General features: G+C 42.7%; 1 protein-coding gene across 4 annotated transcripts in view; it reads right to left on the bottom strand.

Moving 5' to 3' along the window:
• Positions 1–16580, bottom strand: part of COL24A1 (collagen type XXIV alpha 1 chain) — a 159907-nt gene that overhangs the window by 3626 nt on the left and 139701 nt on the right. For all 4 annotated transcript variants that reach the window (XM_061550648.1, XM_061550651.1, XM_061550649.1 and 1 more), the window contains 13 exons: positions 15056–15163; positions 12658–12765; positions 11271–11324; positions 10954–11016; positions 8538–8591; positions 8153–8188; positions 5686–5703; positions 5124–5159; positions 4518–4544; positions 3969–4034; positions 3408–3576; positions 1139–1248; positions 20–238 (listed from right to left, as the gene is read on the bottom strand). In XM_061550648.1, the coding sequence (XP_061406632.1) occupies positions 20–238; positions 1139–1248; positions 3408–3576; positions 3969–4034; positions 4518–4544; positions 5124–5159; positions 5686–5703; positions 8153–8188; positions 8538–8591; positions 10954–11016; positions 11271–11324; positions 12658–12765; positions 15056–15163 (1068 nt within the window). The remainder of the gene's footprint in view (positions 1–19; positions 239–1138; positions 1249–3407; positions 3577–3968; positions 4035–4517; positions 4545–5123; positions 5160–5685; positions 5704–8152; positions 8189–8537; positions 8592–10953; positions 11017–11270; positions 11325–12657; positions 12766–15055; positions 15164–16580) is intronic.

The following is a 16580-nucleotide window of genomic DNA, read 5'->3' as shown; positions in this document are numbered from 1 at the left end:
CCCCCTTGGCCGCCCGTACCCGGCAGCCGTCGTGGAGTACACGCGGCTCCAGGAGGCCTCCCGGCTCATAGAGGCGGCCGCTCCACGCGCGGAAGCGTGCGGCGTGGCGGTGAGGGTGCGGTGAGGAGGGGTCCTCCCAGGCTGGCCCGCCGCGGCAGTGCACCGTCACCGGCTGCACGGCCTCCGAGCTCAGCAGGTGCAGGAAGTTCATCTGTATCTTGCCCACTCCGAAGTCCAGCTGAGGGGAAGAACGAGAGTGGTGGGCAGGTCAGCGACGCGTCGTGATGCGAGCGAGGAGTTGCAAGGTGCAGGATAGGGTTGTAACAATTTTATTCAAGAATCAATTTATTTATACATTGATAGATTTTTTTTAACCATAAGATGCCGCCGCCCTTGTTCCGAGAGACCGAGCATGAGGCCTTTGGTCTAAACTTTACAGGCTGTTCTTTGATCTGATACGTCTTATTACTTAAAGGGATCAATAAGCGATCTTTCGTGAGCAAATATTACTGCTTGTATAAGTCTTCCAGAGCACAATGTGGAGCAGTTCATGGCTGAGCTTTAGGGTTAATGCATTTCCCCCCGATTGGATTCTGGTTATTTCGTGGCGTCACAAAATGAGACGAAGCAATGTGATGTAGGAACTCTTGCAGATAGGTGCATCACCCCACGTGTATATGACGGTGCTCTGAAAAAAAAGGTGACGTCACAAAACTACTCCTGAGATCCCTTTAAATGACCTCTTTTCCACACATTTTCCCACGTGCAGTACCCCAGAGAAACGTCTGTGACATGGCAGTCAGACCCATACATTTAATTTTCAGAGTTGCAATATTTGCCAAATTAAGTGAAGAACCCAATGTGAGATGTTTAAAAAATAATAATAATTGGTGACTGGGCTGAGCGCATCAACTCGTGAGGACCCCCCAGATTAAAACCCATGATATCAGCGGTGCTCGGACACTGAACCTATTTGAAAATAATTCTCACACGCACGATTCGATGCATGTATCATGAGTGTTGAGAACCCAATTCGAATCAATGAATTGATGCATCGTTACTTGCCCAGTGCCGGTTATCTGGCGAATGTGGTCCAGTGAAAGAGCAGCGCACATTCTGGCCAACAGGAAGTTCTTACCTTGCTCATGGCCAGTGGCTTGAGGCATGTCTGGCCACCAACAGTAAAGTTGCAGAAAACGTCAATGCTGTCCGAGGAGCAGCCGAGATTTGGGTCAATCCAGTAATTACCTGGTAGAGAAAAGTGCGATTGAAAGTTAGATGCAGCGATAATAGAGAATTTACGATGTTACAAAAAAACCTGAACATGTTCCATTCGTTTAACTAAATAGTACAACAACAACAACCAAGAGTTAGCTAAGTTGATATAAATGATGCAAACGTGTTCGGCAGCCACGATGCTGCACACAATAGTGTTTAAAGACATAACCCAAGTAAATATATCTATCATATCTCACGATACACCTATTGCGTATGTGCCTGAGGCTAGAGTTTCTCAATGCCAGTCCTCGTGATCCTTCCACGGACTGCATATTTGCGATAATCAATATTTTCTATTGGGACCCAATTTAAGCCACTGCACACTGAAGGCACCTTGTGGGTGGTAATCATGGCGATTTGCAGGGATGTGGGGATTGGAGTTGAGAAACACTGGTCTAGGCTAATTCTAGATTTGACGTTTTCGTGACTGCCGCATGCACCCCCCTCTAGTACCCTATATAAACACGTGTCTCTAAATATCTCTTTTCATACGCTACAGTAATTTTGCTGGAGCTGTCACACCTGATGACGGATGCTTGTGTTGCTTCCGAAACGTCGTGATTTAATTTAGTTGTTTTATTTTTATTTTATTTTGTTTTCACCTACGTGGCTTTACTGAAAAAACCTAAGAGACTGGTCTAGGCTGCCGAGCATGACTTTAAAGCTGAGTGGAAATTACAGGTCAGGAAGCCTCTATAGCAGGGGTGGGCCAACCTGGAACAGATCAAGAGCCAAAAATTACCCATGAGTTCTGCAAAGAGCCAAGTGTATGTGTAGAGGTGTAGTGGGTGACATCACGTCACGCGCGCCCTCGGAGAGAGTGGCGTCGCGGGACGTGACGTCAGGCGGGCCGTGGGGGACGGTGACGTCATGCCTCCTGGGGGGTATTTAAAGGGGGACTCGGGATGTAACCGGGGTTCGTCGGGGGTAGGAGTGGGGACTCGGGGAGTTGGTCCTCACACGAGGCTAGGGGAGGCTACTCCGCCTGACCGGCCGAGGTTGGGAGTGGTCCCGGGCCGGGGCATGGTGGAGAGCCGAGTTAGCCGGGGTGTAGGGATCCCAGTACTCTGTCCCCTGGGGAGTTATTGGCTAGGGGGGTGTTGTTTGGCGTAAGCCCTTAACAACCTGGCGTAATCCCTTAAATAAACGTGGCGTGGGCCCCTAACAGCAACCTGCCTCGGAGTCGTGAATTGCACCGCAACATATGTATTGACAGTTTTCAGCATAGCATGGCAGGCATTCACTATTCTTGCTACCGTGATCGTATGTTTTATGTTGTTATGCCCTTTCCATAGAACCGCATGGGGTGGATTAAAGACTGCATGTGGCTCGGGAGAATCGAGTTGGACACTGCTGCTCTATAGCATCCTCTTGTAACATCACTGCAATGTGCCTGCTGTAGCTTTTAATAGTCAGATGGAGCTGATAGGTTCGTAATTATAATTGTTTACTCTGATTCCAGAAACTATCATTTTCCAATCTTGACTTAAAGCTTTCGTGACTGCCGGAATTCGTATTCGTTAGGTCTTTCGGTAAAGTCACGTAGATAAGTTCAAAGAAAATATCATCAGGAAAGGGATGATGACGACCAATTGTGTTGCGATCGAAACGTCATGGTCTTTTGTTCTTTTCTTTGAACCTATCTACGTGACTTTACCGAAAGACCCAAAGAATATCACAGTTCAGTTTCACGATACGAAATACATTTTCTCGCTGTTGAAGCGTCACGCTTGAATAAGAAAATGTATTTACACTGGAGGAATCCGACGAGCTACAAAGCTCTTTTTCACAGATGTCCAGTCGAGGCAGGTCAGAACGTTACAACAACAAACAATATAAAACTACGATAGCAGTGCAAAGTATATGAAAGGTAAACAAATCACTTTTTAAAAATACAAATAAAACTAAACAAATTTTTTCTTATCTTAGCAGGTAAAGCCCACTGAGCTATTAGTTATTTTTTCAGAAGCGACATGGCCACAAATGATGGCTCAACCAAGTGGCCTGACTTGGACATCGCCTGCCACACAGTCAAGGCAATGCATTTACAAAGTGCCGGCTGTGAATGGCCTCCGTTGTGCTCGGGGAGCCACACGGGGGCCCTTCTGTTCCCAGTGCCGAGCTCTCACCGTCAGCCACCTTCTGCTCGCAGTTAAGGAGATCGCGGCAGATGCGGGCGGGGTTCTCGCGCGAGCCCATGGGGTTCTTGATGCCCTGGATGAGCGTGCTGAGGTAGTGCAGAGTCTTGAGTATCTCCACCCCCTGCTCCATCGCCGGGAGGGTGGAGTCCTGATAGGTCTGCGGCAATCGTGCGTGGGTGTGTGCGCATGCACGCGTGTGTGCAGAGCGCAGTAGTGCAGTGGTTAGTGCGCTGCGCATCGAGCCGGGCGACCTGGGTTTGATTCCCGCTCACGGCCCACAAGAGTGATGAATATCTGAAACGGTCCTGGGCCTCCCCTAGGTCGACTCAGCCTCAAATGAGTACTTGGTGCGGTGTGTAAACATCGCCACCACGGAGACAAAGGCGGCCGGGCGTGATGCTGGCCACCCACCCACTGGTGTGTCGTATCGGCCTTCATAGGTGCTCGCTAACAGCACTTGCCCCAAAAGTCTATTCAAGCTATACGAAGGATCTTTGTCAACGCAAGGTTCGTCTCATGGGCACGTACGGCACTCAGCGCTGCCCTCACCTCTATGTTAAGTGCTGTATTGGACTCGATGAAGGCTTGGAGAGCTGCACCAAAGTCGTGTTGTCTCTAAACGTAGACACAACACATTGGGGAGAACCATTGAGTGTGTTCCACACTGTACATCAGCAACACGCAAAGTGACATTGCAGCACTGAACCCAGATGTCAATATCGCAAATCATTTGGTGATGTTGCCATGTTGGTAGTGGTGCGCAGGCACAATTAACAAAAATATTCAACGCATTTGTCAATAACAATGCCTTTACGTGCTATGAAGAAGGACCATTTCCCGAAACGTCGCCTATTTTATATTTGAAAGTTTATTTCAAGGCAGTGTCATCAATGATTGTGTTCTCTTTGTTGTTGTCAGATATTAATATAGGATGACATTAAATGATTGATTTAATTCATACCTTATGTGTGTTGCATGTAGCTACCATTCCAAGTAATTTGCATGATATTTAGAAAAATCTGTGCTCAGGGTAAATCGAACTGAATTTGCAACGATTGCTTCTGTCGGACGTAAACGGCAATGTCTATCGTGACTCACCAAAGAGCTCGGTAGAGCCGGAGGACCCTGGAACAAAAATGAATGCAGCAAAGTTAAAGCTGCAAAATGCATCGGTTACTATAATATAACAGGGGGGAGCGGTGGTGCAGTGGCCACCGCACTGTGCTATTAAGTCTTGCCAAGTGAGCTCGATCTCCAATCACGGTTAACGTCAGCAACGAACGATATCCGAATCGGTCTTCCATGCCCTTCACAAAATTGCACTCCCCAGCATGGTGAAGCATGGTCAAACACTGCAAGAGAAGGCCTGTATCCAGCCGTTTATTCGTTGTTTTAGTAAAGCCGTAATGAAATAACGTTACAGTCAAAGGATTTCTCGATTGAATGAGCATGACACAACAAGCACCTCTCGTTTATATCCCTGATCCAGTGGTGGAAACTGTACATCCTTATGATGGGGATGAGTCCACCTAGAGAACAACCACTGCTACCTTCCCCAAAAGTGTAATAGCCCAGAACTGAATGGACCCCCAACTAGGATTTGAACTGGCAAACTTCTGATTGCGAGTCACGCACTCAAACCAAGTCCCCAACCAGCTAGTCACTGAGTAATTGAAAACAATTAATGAAAGAAGCTTAACTTACAGGAGGTCCAGCCTGGCCTGTCGGTCCCTTTGGTCCCTGTAAAGATGAAACACGAGTGTTAATCTGTGACCCTGTCACGTACAATGTGTAAAGAGATGCACGATAGGCAATGGATTGTGAATGGCTATTACCTATAGAAGAATATCAGCATATGGAACACATGCAGATTTCACATGCACACATTGTATTTGTTTCTGCTAACACGGCAACGTATGGCGATTATTGGATGCGTAATGACTAGCCACCTCGCGCCCCTGGTTATTTGAGGGTCATAATCCATGGGCGAAAACAAAAAAATTATTAATTAAATAGTTAATTAGTTAATTAATTAATGTTGTATTAAACATTGTGGTGAATGTAGTGGCTACTAATAATGGTACGGTTAAAGTGAGCCCAGTACATATAACATATACGGACTAAAACAAATAACAGTAAAATTCTTACACGTGCAAATGCAACGCATGCATCGTGAGCCTAAGAACCGACGTTAGACAGTGAACTCGTGCGTCGGTACACTTCTAGAAATGAAAGAAAGTCACAAAATGCTTTAGAAGTCACTCACCCTTGGCCCTTGAAGACCCTGAGTCCCAGAGGGACAGCGAAGGGAATGGGGTGGAAGCACAGAGAAAGTTACACTGGAATTCCCAGCTCAAAAACAATTCCTTTGGAGGCATTTTTTTCTGATTTTCTCCCAATTTGATTACAATTGTGACATCAGCATCATGTCACCAGCCTCAAAAGTTCCCATTCGCAACTTGCTTCAAGCGCTGCAATCAGCTTGCGTCTGACAACGGACATGGCATATGACATCACAGAAATAGCTCTGAAGTCTCGATTTAAAGCTTTCGTGACTGCAGGGATTTATCTTCTTGGTTCTTCCGGTAAAGTCACGTAGAATGGAAATAATAAAATAATAAAAATAAACATAATAAAATAATTCTCACGACGTTTTGGCCATAATGCAAGTAGCCATCCTCAGGTGAAGAACAGGTCTGTCGATAAGACAGTCTGAATTTAGACGCTCCAAGCCCAGGATGTGTCATTCAGACTCTATCTTATTGACAGACCTGTTCTTCACCTGAGGACGGCTGCTTGCGTTGTGGCCGAAACGTCGGTGAGAATTATTTTATTATGTTTTATTTTTATTATTTTATTATTTACATTCTACGTGACTTTACCGAAAGAACCAAGAAGAGGAGCTTTGAAGTCACTGCAATATACTGAAATCTCACACTAATTGACACGCCTTTAAAAATGCCCTGCAGAGTGGTCATCATGCGCAAATCATATTAAAGCATTTAATTCTTGGAGCTGGAATAAGCTCTCAAAAAAAATTAGTGTGATTGTTTTTCTTTTTGTGTGCAACGTTGAGTATTGAGCTGAGACGGTCAACTTAATACACTTGAGAACCTGCTTAATTATGGGTGGGAGTCTGTATTTGAACCTAAAAAACTCATCACTACCAGTTCAATTTACTGACATGGTAAGAGTCATATGGGCCATGAGCTCTTCATCCATGAGTGCTTTGACTAAGGTTTGTAAATTTATATATATTCATAGCAATACCAGATGGTTCAGATCTATGAAACACTCTAGCTCCACATGGCTCCTAGTCTTTAATGATGAACTAATAATGAAAGTCTTTTCATCACCATTGACCTGTCCCTTTGTTTGCGGTGAGCAATGTGGTTTTTGTGGAAATCAGTAGAATTTAGTTTGCTTTAGATTTGCCAGAACAGCGACCTCTAAAATCAATTTCACAATCGCAAGATAAAAGGACAGCTGAACTTTGTTTCGTTTAAACTGATGGATACTTTTTTTGTAAACCATCCTTTACGCAATACAATGTTTAATGAAATATTCTTTAATATTTAACATGTAAAATCCAAGGCAGTACTTTAACAGAAATCGACATTTAAATGTAAGAATTATATTTTCAATGCTTTAGATATTTTCACTATTGAAAAAAAAAATAACATCTGCACTTAGTTTCTAGGTCTATAGATTTTCATTTGGCATTTCAACACACCTCCCTTGCAAAACAAGAGGATGTTTTCAATGGCCTTTCATCTAGCTATAAAACAACATCAAGTGCTTCATTGCCTTACTACGCAGACACAAGTAAAACACTATTGCTTTTTTTATTTAAAGCTTTAGTGACTGCAGGGATTCATATTCTTGGCTCTTTTGGTAAAGTCACGTAGAAGGGAAATAATAAAATAATAAAAATATAAAACAATAAAATTCTCACGACGTTTCGACTGCAACACAAGCAATCATCATCAGGTGTGAAATCCACAGCAAGAAAATTTGTTGCAGTCGAAACGTCGTGAGAATTTAATTGTTTTATATTTTTATTATTTTATTATTTCCCTTCTACGTGACTTTACCGAAAGAACCAAGAATACTATTGCTTTTGTCAAACAATATTTTAATTTCCAGACCAGGAATTTAGCGAAATTAAGTGCAGAACTAAATTTAATGTGACGTTTCTATTTTGTGTGCAGTCATAGGTCGTGATTGAATCAGAGTTTGAATCTTTATCTAAATAAATCATCTTTATTTAGACTGGAGGAATCTGATGGGTTTTGAAGCTCTTTTTCAAACATGTTCAGTATGGGCAGGTCAGCAAGACTGGCTTGAGACAAACAAATCAAGACACTTGGCAACCAGGTTAAATCACGGCGACTGAAAGCTGGATTCGAACCCAGGCCCCTCGCCTGTGCCAACTCAACGCTGCATCTTCTTGGTTCTTTCGGTAAAGTCACGTAGAAGGGAAATGATAAAATAATAAAAATAAAACATTATTAAATAATTCTCACGACGTTTCGGCCACAACGCAAGCAGCCGTCCTCAGGTGAAGAACAAGTCTGTCGATAAGACCGAGTCTAAATGACACGTCTTAGGCTTGGAGTGTCTATTTAAGCTGTGAGGGAGGAGGAAGAGAGCCTTGACAAAAGAATTTGCATTTGAAGAGGAATTTAGCATATTTATGGGAAATGCTCCCCACCAGTGGCATGCAACCTTACCGTCTCTCCTGCTTGTCCCTTTATCCCCTTGAAGCCCTGTGGGGTGGGGGGGGGAGAAGAGAGACGAGTCAAGACACAAAACATCAGCATCACCCGCGACAACCCCTTACGCACACAGCGTTGGTGTACGGTGTTTTTTTCTGCAATATTTTGCTGTCTTTTCTTGGATTTTCTGTTGCACTCAGTCACATATTCACTTTAAGATATTTTTTTGTTCATGTTTTTTGTTTGTTGCGGTTGCACCCGATTCAAGAGCCGAATGGCTCACAAGGCTATATACCTAATAAATGAACTTGAACTTGAACGCGTGCGACAACGCAATGCGCCCTGCGTGTTGTGCGGCTCGTGCAGTGTCGGGGGGCGGGGGGTACACGGCGAGACTCACCGGACGGCCGGACGGCCCGACGGCACCCTCAGGTCCCACGATGCCTCGACTTCCCTGAAAACATGCGCAGCGATCATTGTAAAGGCATCCACGGAGAGATCAGAATCAGAACATTTATTTATCACCGGAGGAACCTGATGAGATATGAAGCTCATTTTCACAGACGTACACTAAGGGGGCGCGGGTCAGAACATTACGACAATGAACAATACAAAACATGACAGGAGTGCAAAGTATAGGAACGATAAACAAATCACATAAAAACATACGTATAAAACGAAATTATTTATTATCTTACCAGGTAAAGCCCACTGAAGTATTCACTTATTTTTCAGAAGCGACTTGGCCACAAATGATAGCTCAACAAAGTGGCTTATCACGTGCAAATGTATAGCAGCAAAATAATCTAAATAATCTCAATGCACGTTTCTAAATGTGGAGGACAAAAACCGGAGGACCCATAAAAAATATTCCACACGACCAAGGTGAGAACATGCAAACACCAAATATCAAAATCAAATGCTAGGAGGCTGCCAGAGCACCCCCTTAAAGTTGGACATAAATAATAATAATATTGGCATTTATAAGGCATTGCTAAGAAGGCCACGGAAATTCAAAACACCTTGCATCACATCTCAAACATTTAAAGAGCTAAGCCTCCCTTTGTGTTGGACGATGTAAGGGATGCAGTCGGCGCGGGTCTGATTGCAGCTCCGATTATATTTGACGAGATCAATCAGTTTGCATATACTCATTTCTTTAGAAGTGCTTTTAGGAAGCCACTGGAGATAATAGGAAGCCAGTGGAGCTACGCACTTTTAAATCTAGATTAAAACTCATTTCTTTAAAGCTGCTTTTTGTCGTTATTTTGTTGTCCTTCCCCCGCACCTCCGATTAGCATGGTTGGCTAGGTACGGCACAAAAGAAGTTAATACATTTGTGTGAAGCCAAAGCAGCTCCTCTAAAATACCAAACGTTGGTAAAGGTTACGACCCAGCCCTGTAATTACTCGCTCTCGCCACTGCTCGTGGAAGGGGCTCCATCAGAGAGAGCTCTCAATAGCCCATATAGAGAGGATGTTGGCCTACTCTTCCATGCTGGTCGAACATCTTGAAAGAGGTGGGAGTACCCACAATTTGCCCCACCGCACATGACTTGTTGATCAACTAACTTCGCTGTATCCATGTTTACCGTTGGGTGGACAGAGGTGGGGGGATTTCATGAACTTGCCACTACCAGGAAATTGAGCCTCTGGATTGCAAGTCCAGTGTGCTAACCATACTACATCCAGAGAAGTCTCACTGATTGTCAAGATTCCTTAAGGAGGGGCCATCCTGCTTGGGATGTTTTGATTGATAGAATGTTTGCAGTCACCTCATCACTGTGAGCATTCATGGATGCATTATTTGGTTATTTCGTTGTCAACTTTTTAATCTGATTATATGGCACACACAATGGTGTACTATTGCTAATGATACAACATCGACATTTTCTGTTCAGAAAAAAACAACTGGTTGATAGTTTGAATACTACACAATGCTTTGTTAATATATTATAATTTTATATTCCAGAAAAAAATATGAAGCATCCATTTAAATGCAAAACTAAGAACGCTTAAGATTAAATAAACTATATAGGTGAAAAAGAGAGTCCCTGGTATTTGAGCAAGATATGCATTGTTTACATGCATCGTGACTGTATAGAAGAACAGATGCCAATTATTCAAAATGATGACCATTATTTATCCGGTAAAGGCTCACTGTGTCTCAAGACTTGTTCAGGAGTCCCCTACGACATTGTGTAACTTGCTGACCCACCCCTACTGAACATCTGTGGAAAAGAGCTTCACGGCTCATCGGATTCCTCCAGTCTAAACAAAGATTCGGATTCTAATTGGGATGTTTGGCCGATGCCACTAAAGAGTATTTGGCACATGGGAGGAAACTTGAAAGCTTGGAGATAACCCACACATTACAAGGGGGTGACACTCCACATTGCCATCTCCTGGCTATCTCATGGCCCCACACCTACAGCCCCGACTGTTACCCATCCAAGTAATAGCCAGGCTATAAACTATTTAGATTCTAAAATCGGACGTATTATAGCAGCGTTCTTGACTAATTTTCAGAGGGGGTCACTTTCACCGATAAGACATCAGTGTGAGGGCCGCCACACGTTTTAAACCATTGGGGTTTGACAGCACGATGATGATGGGGTGTTTTCACATGTGTATTGTCGGGGGACCGCACGTCAGGGGCCGCACTAAAGGCCACCAGGGGCCGCCAGTGGCCTGCGGGCCTTGCAATGAAGAACACTGCATTATATTATCACGTGGTTCAAAAGCAAAACCTTGATACACCACACTGTCATTTCACACACTTGCCACCTGTGCACTTACTCGCTGCCAGTGACTTACTGTTAGGCCAGCAGGGCCTGTGGGTCCAGCGGAGCCAGAAAATCCATTGTCTCCAATGGGGCCCTGTGGTGAAAGCCACGCATGCCAGACGACAGTCGCGAGGTGATAGGTCAATGCCAGCCAAATCACCCTGTGGACAAACTTGACACTTTCACATAATTTTTCCTGGTGAGAATTATTTTATTATGTTTTATTTTTATTCTTTTATTACTTCCCTTCTACGTGACTTTACCGAAAGAACCAAGAAGACTTTCACATAACTTGATAAATTACATAAATGACTTTGTCTTGATTGCCTGACATTACAATAATCTCACCTTGGGCCCAGGAAAACCTTCAAAGCCAGGAATTCCTGCTTCACCGTAGTCCCCCTGTGAAGAATTACATTTTTTAAAGATATATATCATTCTTTAACTCCTCAACAATATGTACTTGTTTTGAACAAAACCCGATTTTTTTATTTTTAAACTTTATTGCATATTTACAGAACCTCATCTGAGGAATACATTGCATAGCACACCATTGTATAGCATACTATGAAAATATCGATGCAGTATATTTTCAGGAAGATGCATGCGTGTTGTTTACATCTACACATGTTGCAATGTAGGCACGGTATTGGGGAAAATACATTGTGCATTGAATACATTTCCTCGCTAGGGGCATGCTGGCTTATCACATTTATTTGATAATTATAACTAAAAATAATGTCTCTGCTGTATGTATGTTGAACTTATTTTGCACCGTACATTGCAAACTGCGCTAATCAATGAGCCGCTGTGTCAACACATGTTCTCCACCTGAGGACGGCTGCTTGCATTGTGGCCAAAACGTCGTGAGAATTATAATATTATGTTTAATGTTTATTACTTTATTATTTCCATTCTACGTGACTTTACCGAAAGAACCAAGAAGATGTGTCAACACTGTTATAGAATGTTCTTGCCTTGAAACAATGACGCTGAAATTATATAACATTATTGATTTAGTTTCACATGTAAACGGATATGTTAAGCAGACACATTGTCTGCTTATTTCATTTATTATTTGATTGTCAGGTCATCAGACTAATCATGCCCTGGTGTATTTTTTTTACAGAAGTGTCATGGGCTTAGCTTTTTTTTTATCTCAGTATAATGTTATCAACTCTGTGAGCACAGTCTTCCTCTAATGTAGCTCGAGTAAAATCAAATCCTGTAGCAGTGTGCTTTTCAAATATCCTCGCACTATGTTAAAAAATGTACCAAAACAAACTCTGTTCAGCTTCAGATTTTAGAAAACAATCAAGCACATTCGCAATAATTTTTTTTATTTTTTATTCTGCTGTGTGCATTAACTTATAACAATGAAATAAGTGTGATATATAATAATCGGGGTTTTCCCCTTTTTTCTGGCAACAAAACTGAAACCTTTTTACAAGGATTAATGTTTGCATTAACCACAATACTTGCAGTCAAATGCAAACAAAAAACACACTATGATAATATGTGCATTGTCCTTGAAACTTATTGGTCCACACCAGTATTGTGGCTAATGCAGACATGAATCCTTGTAAAAAGGTTTCAGTTTTGTTGCCATAAAAACGGGGAAAAACCCTATCATTATATTTTGGTACTGGCAAAGGAGGTTTAACGATGAAAAAATGTGTGATATATCTGCACATGTTTAATGAACTTGCTTTGTTGATGTGGTTATAATATTTACCAGCTGCCCCTTCTCGCCTGTCTCCCCTTTGTTGCCCTGCGGACCGTCGGTGCCCAAAATTCCTCGCTGCCCAGGTATCCCGGGCTGCCCATCCATACCGCGATCACCCTATACAGGTCAGGGTTCAAAGGTCGCAACGTAAAATTGCACAGTAAAATTCATCTTCAAAAAAATATTAAATGTATATTTTTCATGAATACATTCAGACGCTGTCTTTCCGACAGACCTGTTCTTCACCTGAGGACGGCTGCTTGCATTGTGCCCGAAACGTCGTCAGAATTGTATTATTTTATTATGTTTTATTTTTATTATTTTATTATCTCCCTTCTACGTTACTTTACCGAAAGAACCAAGAAGATGAATCCCTGCGGTCTCGAAAGCTTTAAATCGAAATTTACATTTCCACTGTTTCCCTCTCTTTTTGTGTTAACCAGATTATAAACCAGTTGTGCTCTCTCATGACTCCATAAATTCTGAACTCCTGCAGATCAGTGCATCTCCCTGTGTGTTACAGCACAGCACACAGAATAAGATATGACAAAAGCATTTCTGAGATCCCTTCAAATGACCTCTTAGACACATTAGTGGTGACACACCATCCCATTTACCCTGCTACAGCTAAATGTTTGTCACATGGCTGTCAAACTGAACATTTTTCTATCTTCAGAGATAATTTTTTGTCAAATGAAACAAAAATCTGACGTTACATACTTCATGGCCACAAATGAATGAATTGCTGCGAGGCATCGATTGACATGTATTCTTCGGCTCATATTATATGCTTTAAATTATGCGTATGAGAATCTATTAAATTTCCGTTTAAAGCTTTCGTGACTGCAGGGATTCATATTCTTGGTTATTTCGGTAAAGTCACGTAGAAGGGAAATAATATAGTAATAAAAGTAATTTATTTTATTATTTTTATTTTTATTATTTCCCTTCTACGTGACTTTACCGAAAGAACCAAGAATGAGAATCTATTACTGAAGGTATAAGGAAATAGTATCAATATTTTGAAGTTACATTTAGGTTCCTAGCGCGAAAACCAAACTATACAAACGAGATGCAAAAACGAAGCCGATATACAATACAAATGAGCCATAAAAAAACTGCAAAGAAAATGTATTTATTATTTTACTGAATCCTGAACATAACTGATGAGGGGGAGGGAAATGAGTTAGAATGCGTACTTGTTATCACTGGGCAACTTTCTCAGAGCATGTGCTGTGCAAATTAACACATTGAGCATGTGTGGTGTGTTAATTCAATGCCTCAGTGCAAGGGACATTAAAATGAAATCCTCCAGTGTATGGGCTGTGTAAATTTAAATGGCTCGTTGCGCACGCTGTGTAAATGTAAACGCCTCAGTGCTTATGTAAGGGAAATTTACATCCCACTTGGCGCTGCCATAGTTTTTTCTTTTTTCAAGGCCTGCTGGGTGCAGTGTGAAAGCTATCACTGTGCTTTTTCTCTTTTTGGTAGCGAAGCAAAGGTTATAAATTTGGTCCAGCTCTCGTTTCGCTGTGGAACACTTGGGCTGGACTCGGTCATTTTTCCACTTTCGAACGGGAGCCAACGTGGATCCTGCCATCAATATTCTTTCGCAGGAAAATAACCCCCCCCACAGAAAACTCCTTAAACAGAAACACACACACTTATAAGCCAAGTTCAGATTTTCAATGCTGGCATCAAATGCCCCAGTGTAATGACGATGATGTAATTCATCTCTTTGATGCGTTTTCGGGTTTGTGCCGCGCGTTGCTCAGCATGACGTCTGATGTTTCACTCTGAGTGCAGCTTCTATGAAGCTTCTATGTCATTTCCTGAAAAAGCTCCCAGCAAATGCAGCGAAACATCTGACATCGCGTCAGACAACGTTCGGTAGCAACCTAGACACTGGAGAACTATACAGCAAAAACATCAAAAAGGAAATAACAGGTGATTCATTTATCTATCTATGAATGACTCGCTAAAGAGTGAGCTTCAAGGCTTTATTTCAGGGGGTTCTTGTACAATGTTATTAGGCCAATACCTCATTCAAACGTGTTTTGCATGTTGGAGAAGAAGTATAAAATCTCACAACACCGGAATAGCGGACAACTACATGTAACTAAACATTTTTTTTAACCGGCATATTATTACACAACTGACAAATACATTGTATACCTGTTAATTCATGTGCTTGTTGGCACTCCTGTATGTAGGCATTCAATGTCCTAGAAACAATTACAGATTCTCCAAGACAGCGACTCTAAAAAGTTGAAAATTGTGGGGAATACCAGGACACGTGGTGACCTGAGCGTCACCACCCATGGAATAATGACCACCGCCTCAACCCCATCCAACCAGAGGACAGCATTTGCTTCACTGCCTTTGATCTGGATGCCAGAGAGCTCACCTTGGCCCCCATGAGTCCCGCTGCTCCCGGTTGCCCAGGTTTTCCGAGTTTTCCTTGAGCACCTGCCAGGCCTGTTCTTCCAGGTTGACCCACACTGCCTGCATCTCCCTGTGACAACAAATATATATCTTCACTCAATGTTGGAGGCAATAAAGCTTTATATATTAGTGTGCGTGTGCCCACTACGGTGTGCAGGAGGCTCATGAAGGACGCTACTGGACAGTTGGAAGCAGTCGGCCTCCAGGAACAATGGAGGGCAGAGGAGCGACACTCCCAACAACAACCGGAGTGCCAGGTGGCTAAAACACAGCAAGTTTGCATCGTAGGATTTACAGGTGGTGCATCGGCCAGTCATCTCAGTCAGCCAACCCATGGCACCTGGGTCTGTCCCGTGACCCCCTGCCAGTGGGCGTTCAATACTTCGTGTGGCCTTAAAATGCACAAAGCCTGGCACAAGCACCGTGGTGACATCACCGCCACTTAGTGGCGAATGGCGGTTGTTGTTCCCATGTGTATTATGTTTATCTTTGTAGGTGCGTGGTGCTGGCCACCCACCCCCTCGTGCGCCATACTGGCCTTCAAAGGTGCTTGCTAACTGCACTTGCCTCAACAGTCTCTTGATGGCTACACAGAGGATATCTGTCTTTATGCGTGTGTCTGGAGTGGTGGCGTAGTGGTTATCACACCACAGTTTGGTTTATATTGTATATATGTATGTTGAACTTCTTTTGCACCATACGTTAGTCTTTGACCTCCTATAGGTCGACGAAGCTTTTAAATAAATACTTGCTTTGGTATGTAAACATTAGCACTTGGGAGAAAAGGCACCTAGGCATGGTTCTAGCCACACCACCCCATCGTGTGTCGTGCCGGCCTTAAGAGATACTTGATAACAGCACTTGCCCCAACGGTCTTTTAAGGCTATATGGGGTATCTTTGTCTTGTGTGCACTGTTTTTATGCACTTACACATTGTGTATGTGTCTGTATGTATTTATATGTTTCTGTGTGTATTTATACGTGTCTATGTATGTACATGTCTTTGTGTGTGTGGACAAGAGTATATGCTTAATATATGTGCGCCTGGGTATGCTGCTTGCGTTCATGTGTGCATGTGCGTATATCAGTCAGTGTATGCTTTAAATGGATCACTCTATAACCTGCTGAAGATTAAAGGTTTATCCTTTAGCTGTCAGTGAAGGGACACTGCCATCTTAAAGAAAACCATTTCCATATATGCATTCAGTTTATCTCCCACTGGTCTGGGATTCATCACTTGACACTACACAAAGAATGAATGTAATAAAAGAAACACAATAAACTTCACTCACTGGGCCTTTTAAAGAATCTTTAACATTTTACACGGACATTCTTCAAAGCTGCCAAGCCGCAAATAAGGAAGAGTACCATCAATCACACATTCTGAAAAACCACAAAATGCTGCAAAGCAATATAATTATCACCTTAAAAGCACAAAAACTATGAAAGAATTTTCTTGAAATACTCAACAGATATCCAAGAACATT

This window comes from Lethenteron reissneri, chromosome 12 (genome assembly GCF_015708825.2).
Source record: "Lethenteron reissneri isolate LAM-NWPU_2019-01 chromosome 12, ASM1570882v1, whole genome shotgun sequence".
NCBI classification, from domain to species: Eukaryota; Metazoa; Chordata; class Hyperoartia; order Petromyzontiformes; family Petromyzontidae; genus Lethenteron; species Lethenteron reissneri.
This window is presented reverse-complemented; position numbering and strand designations above follow the sequence as displayed.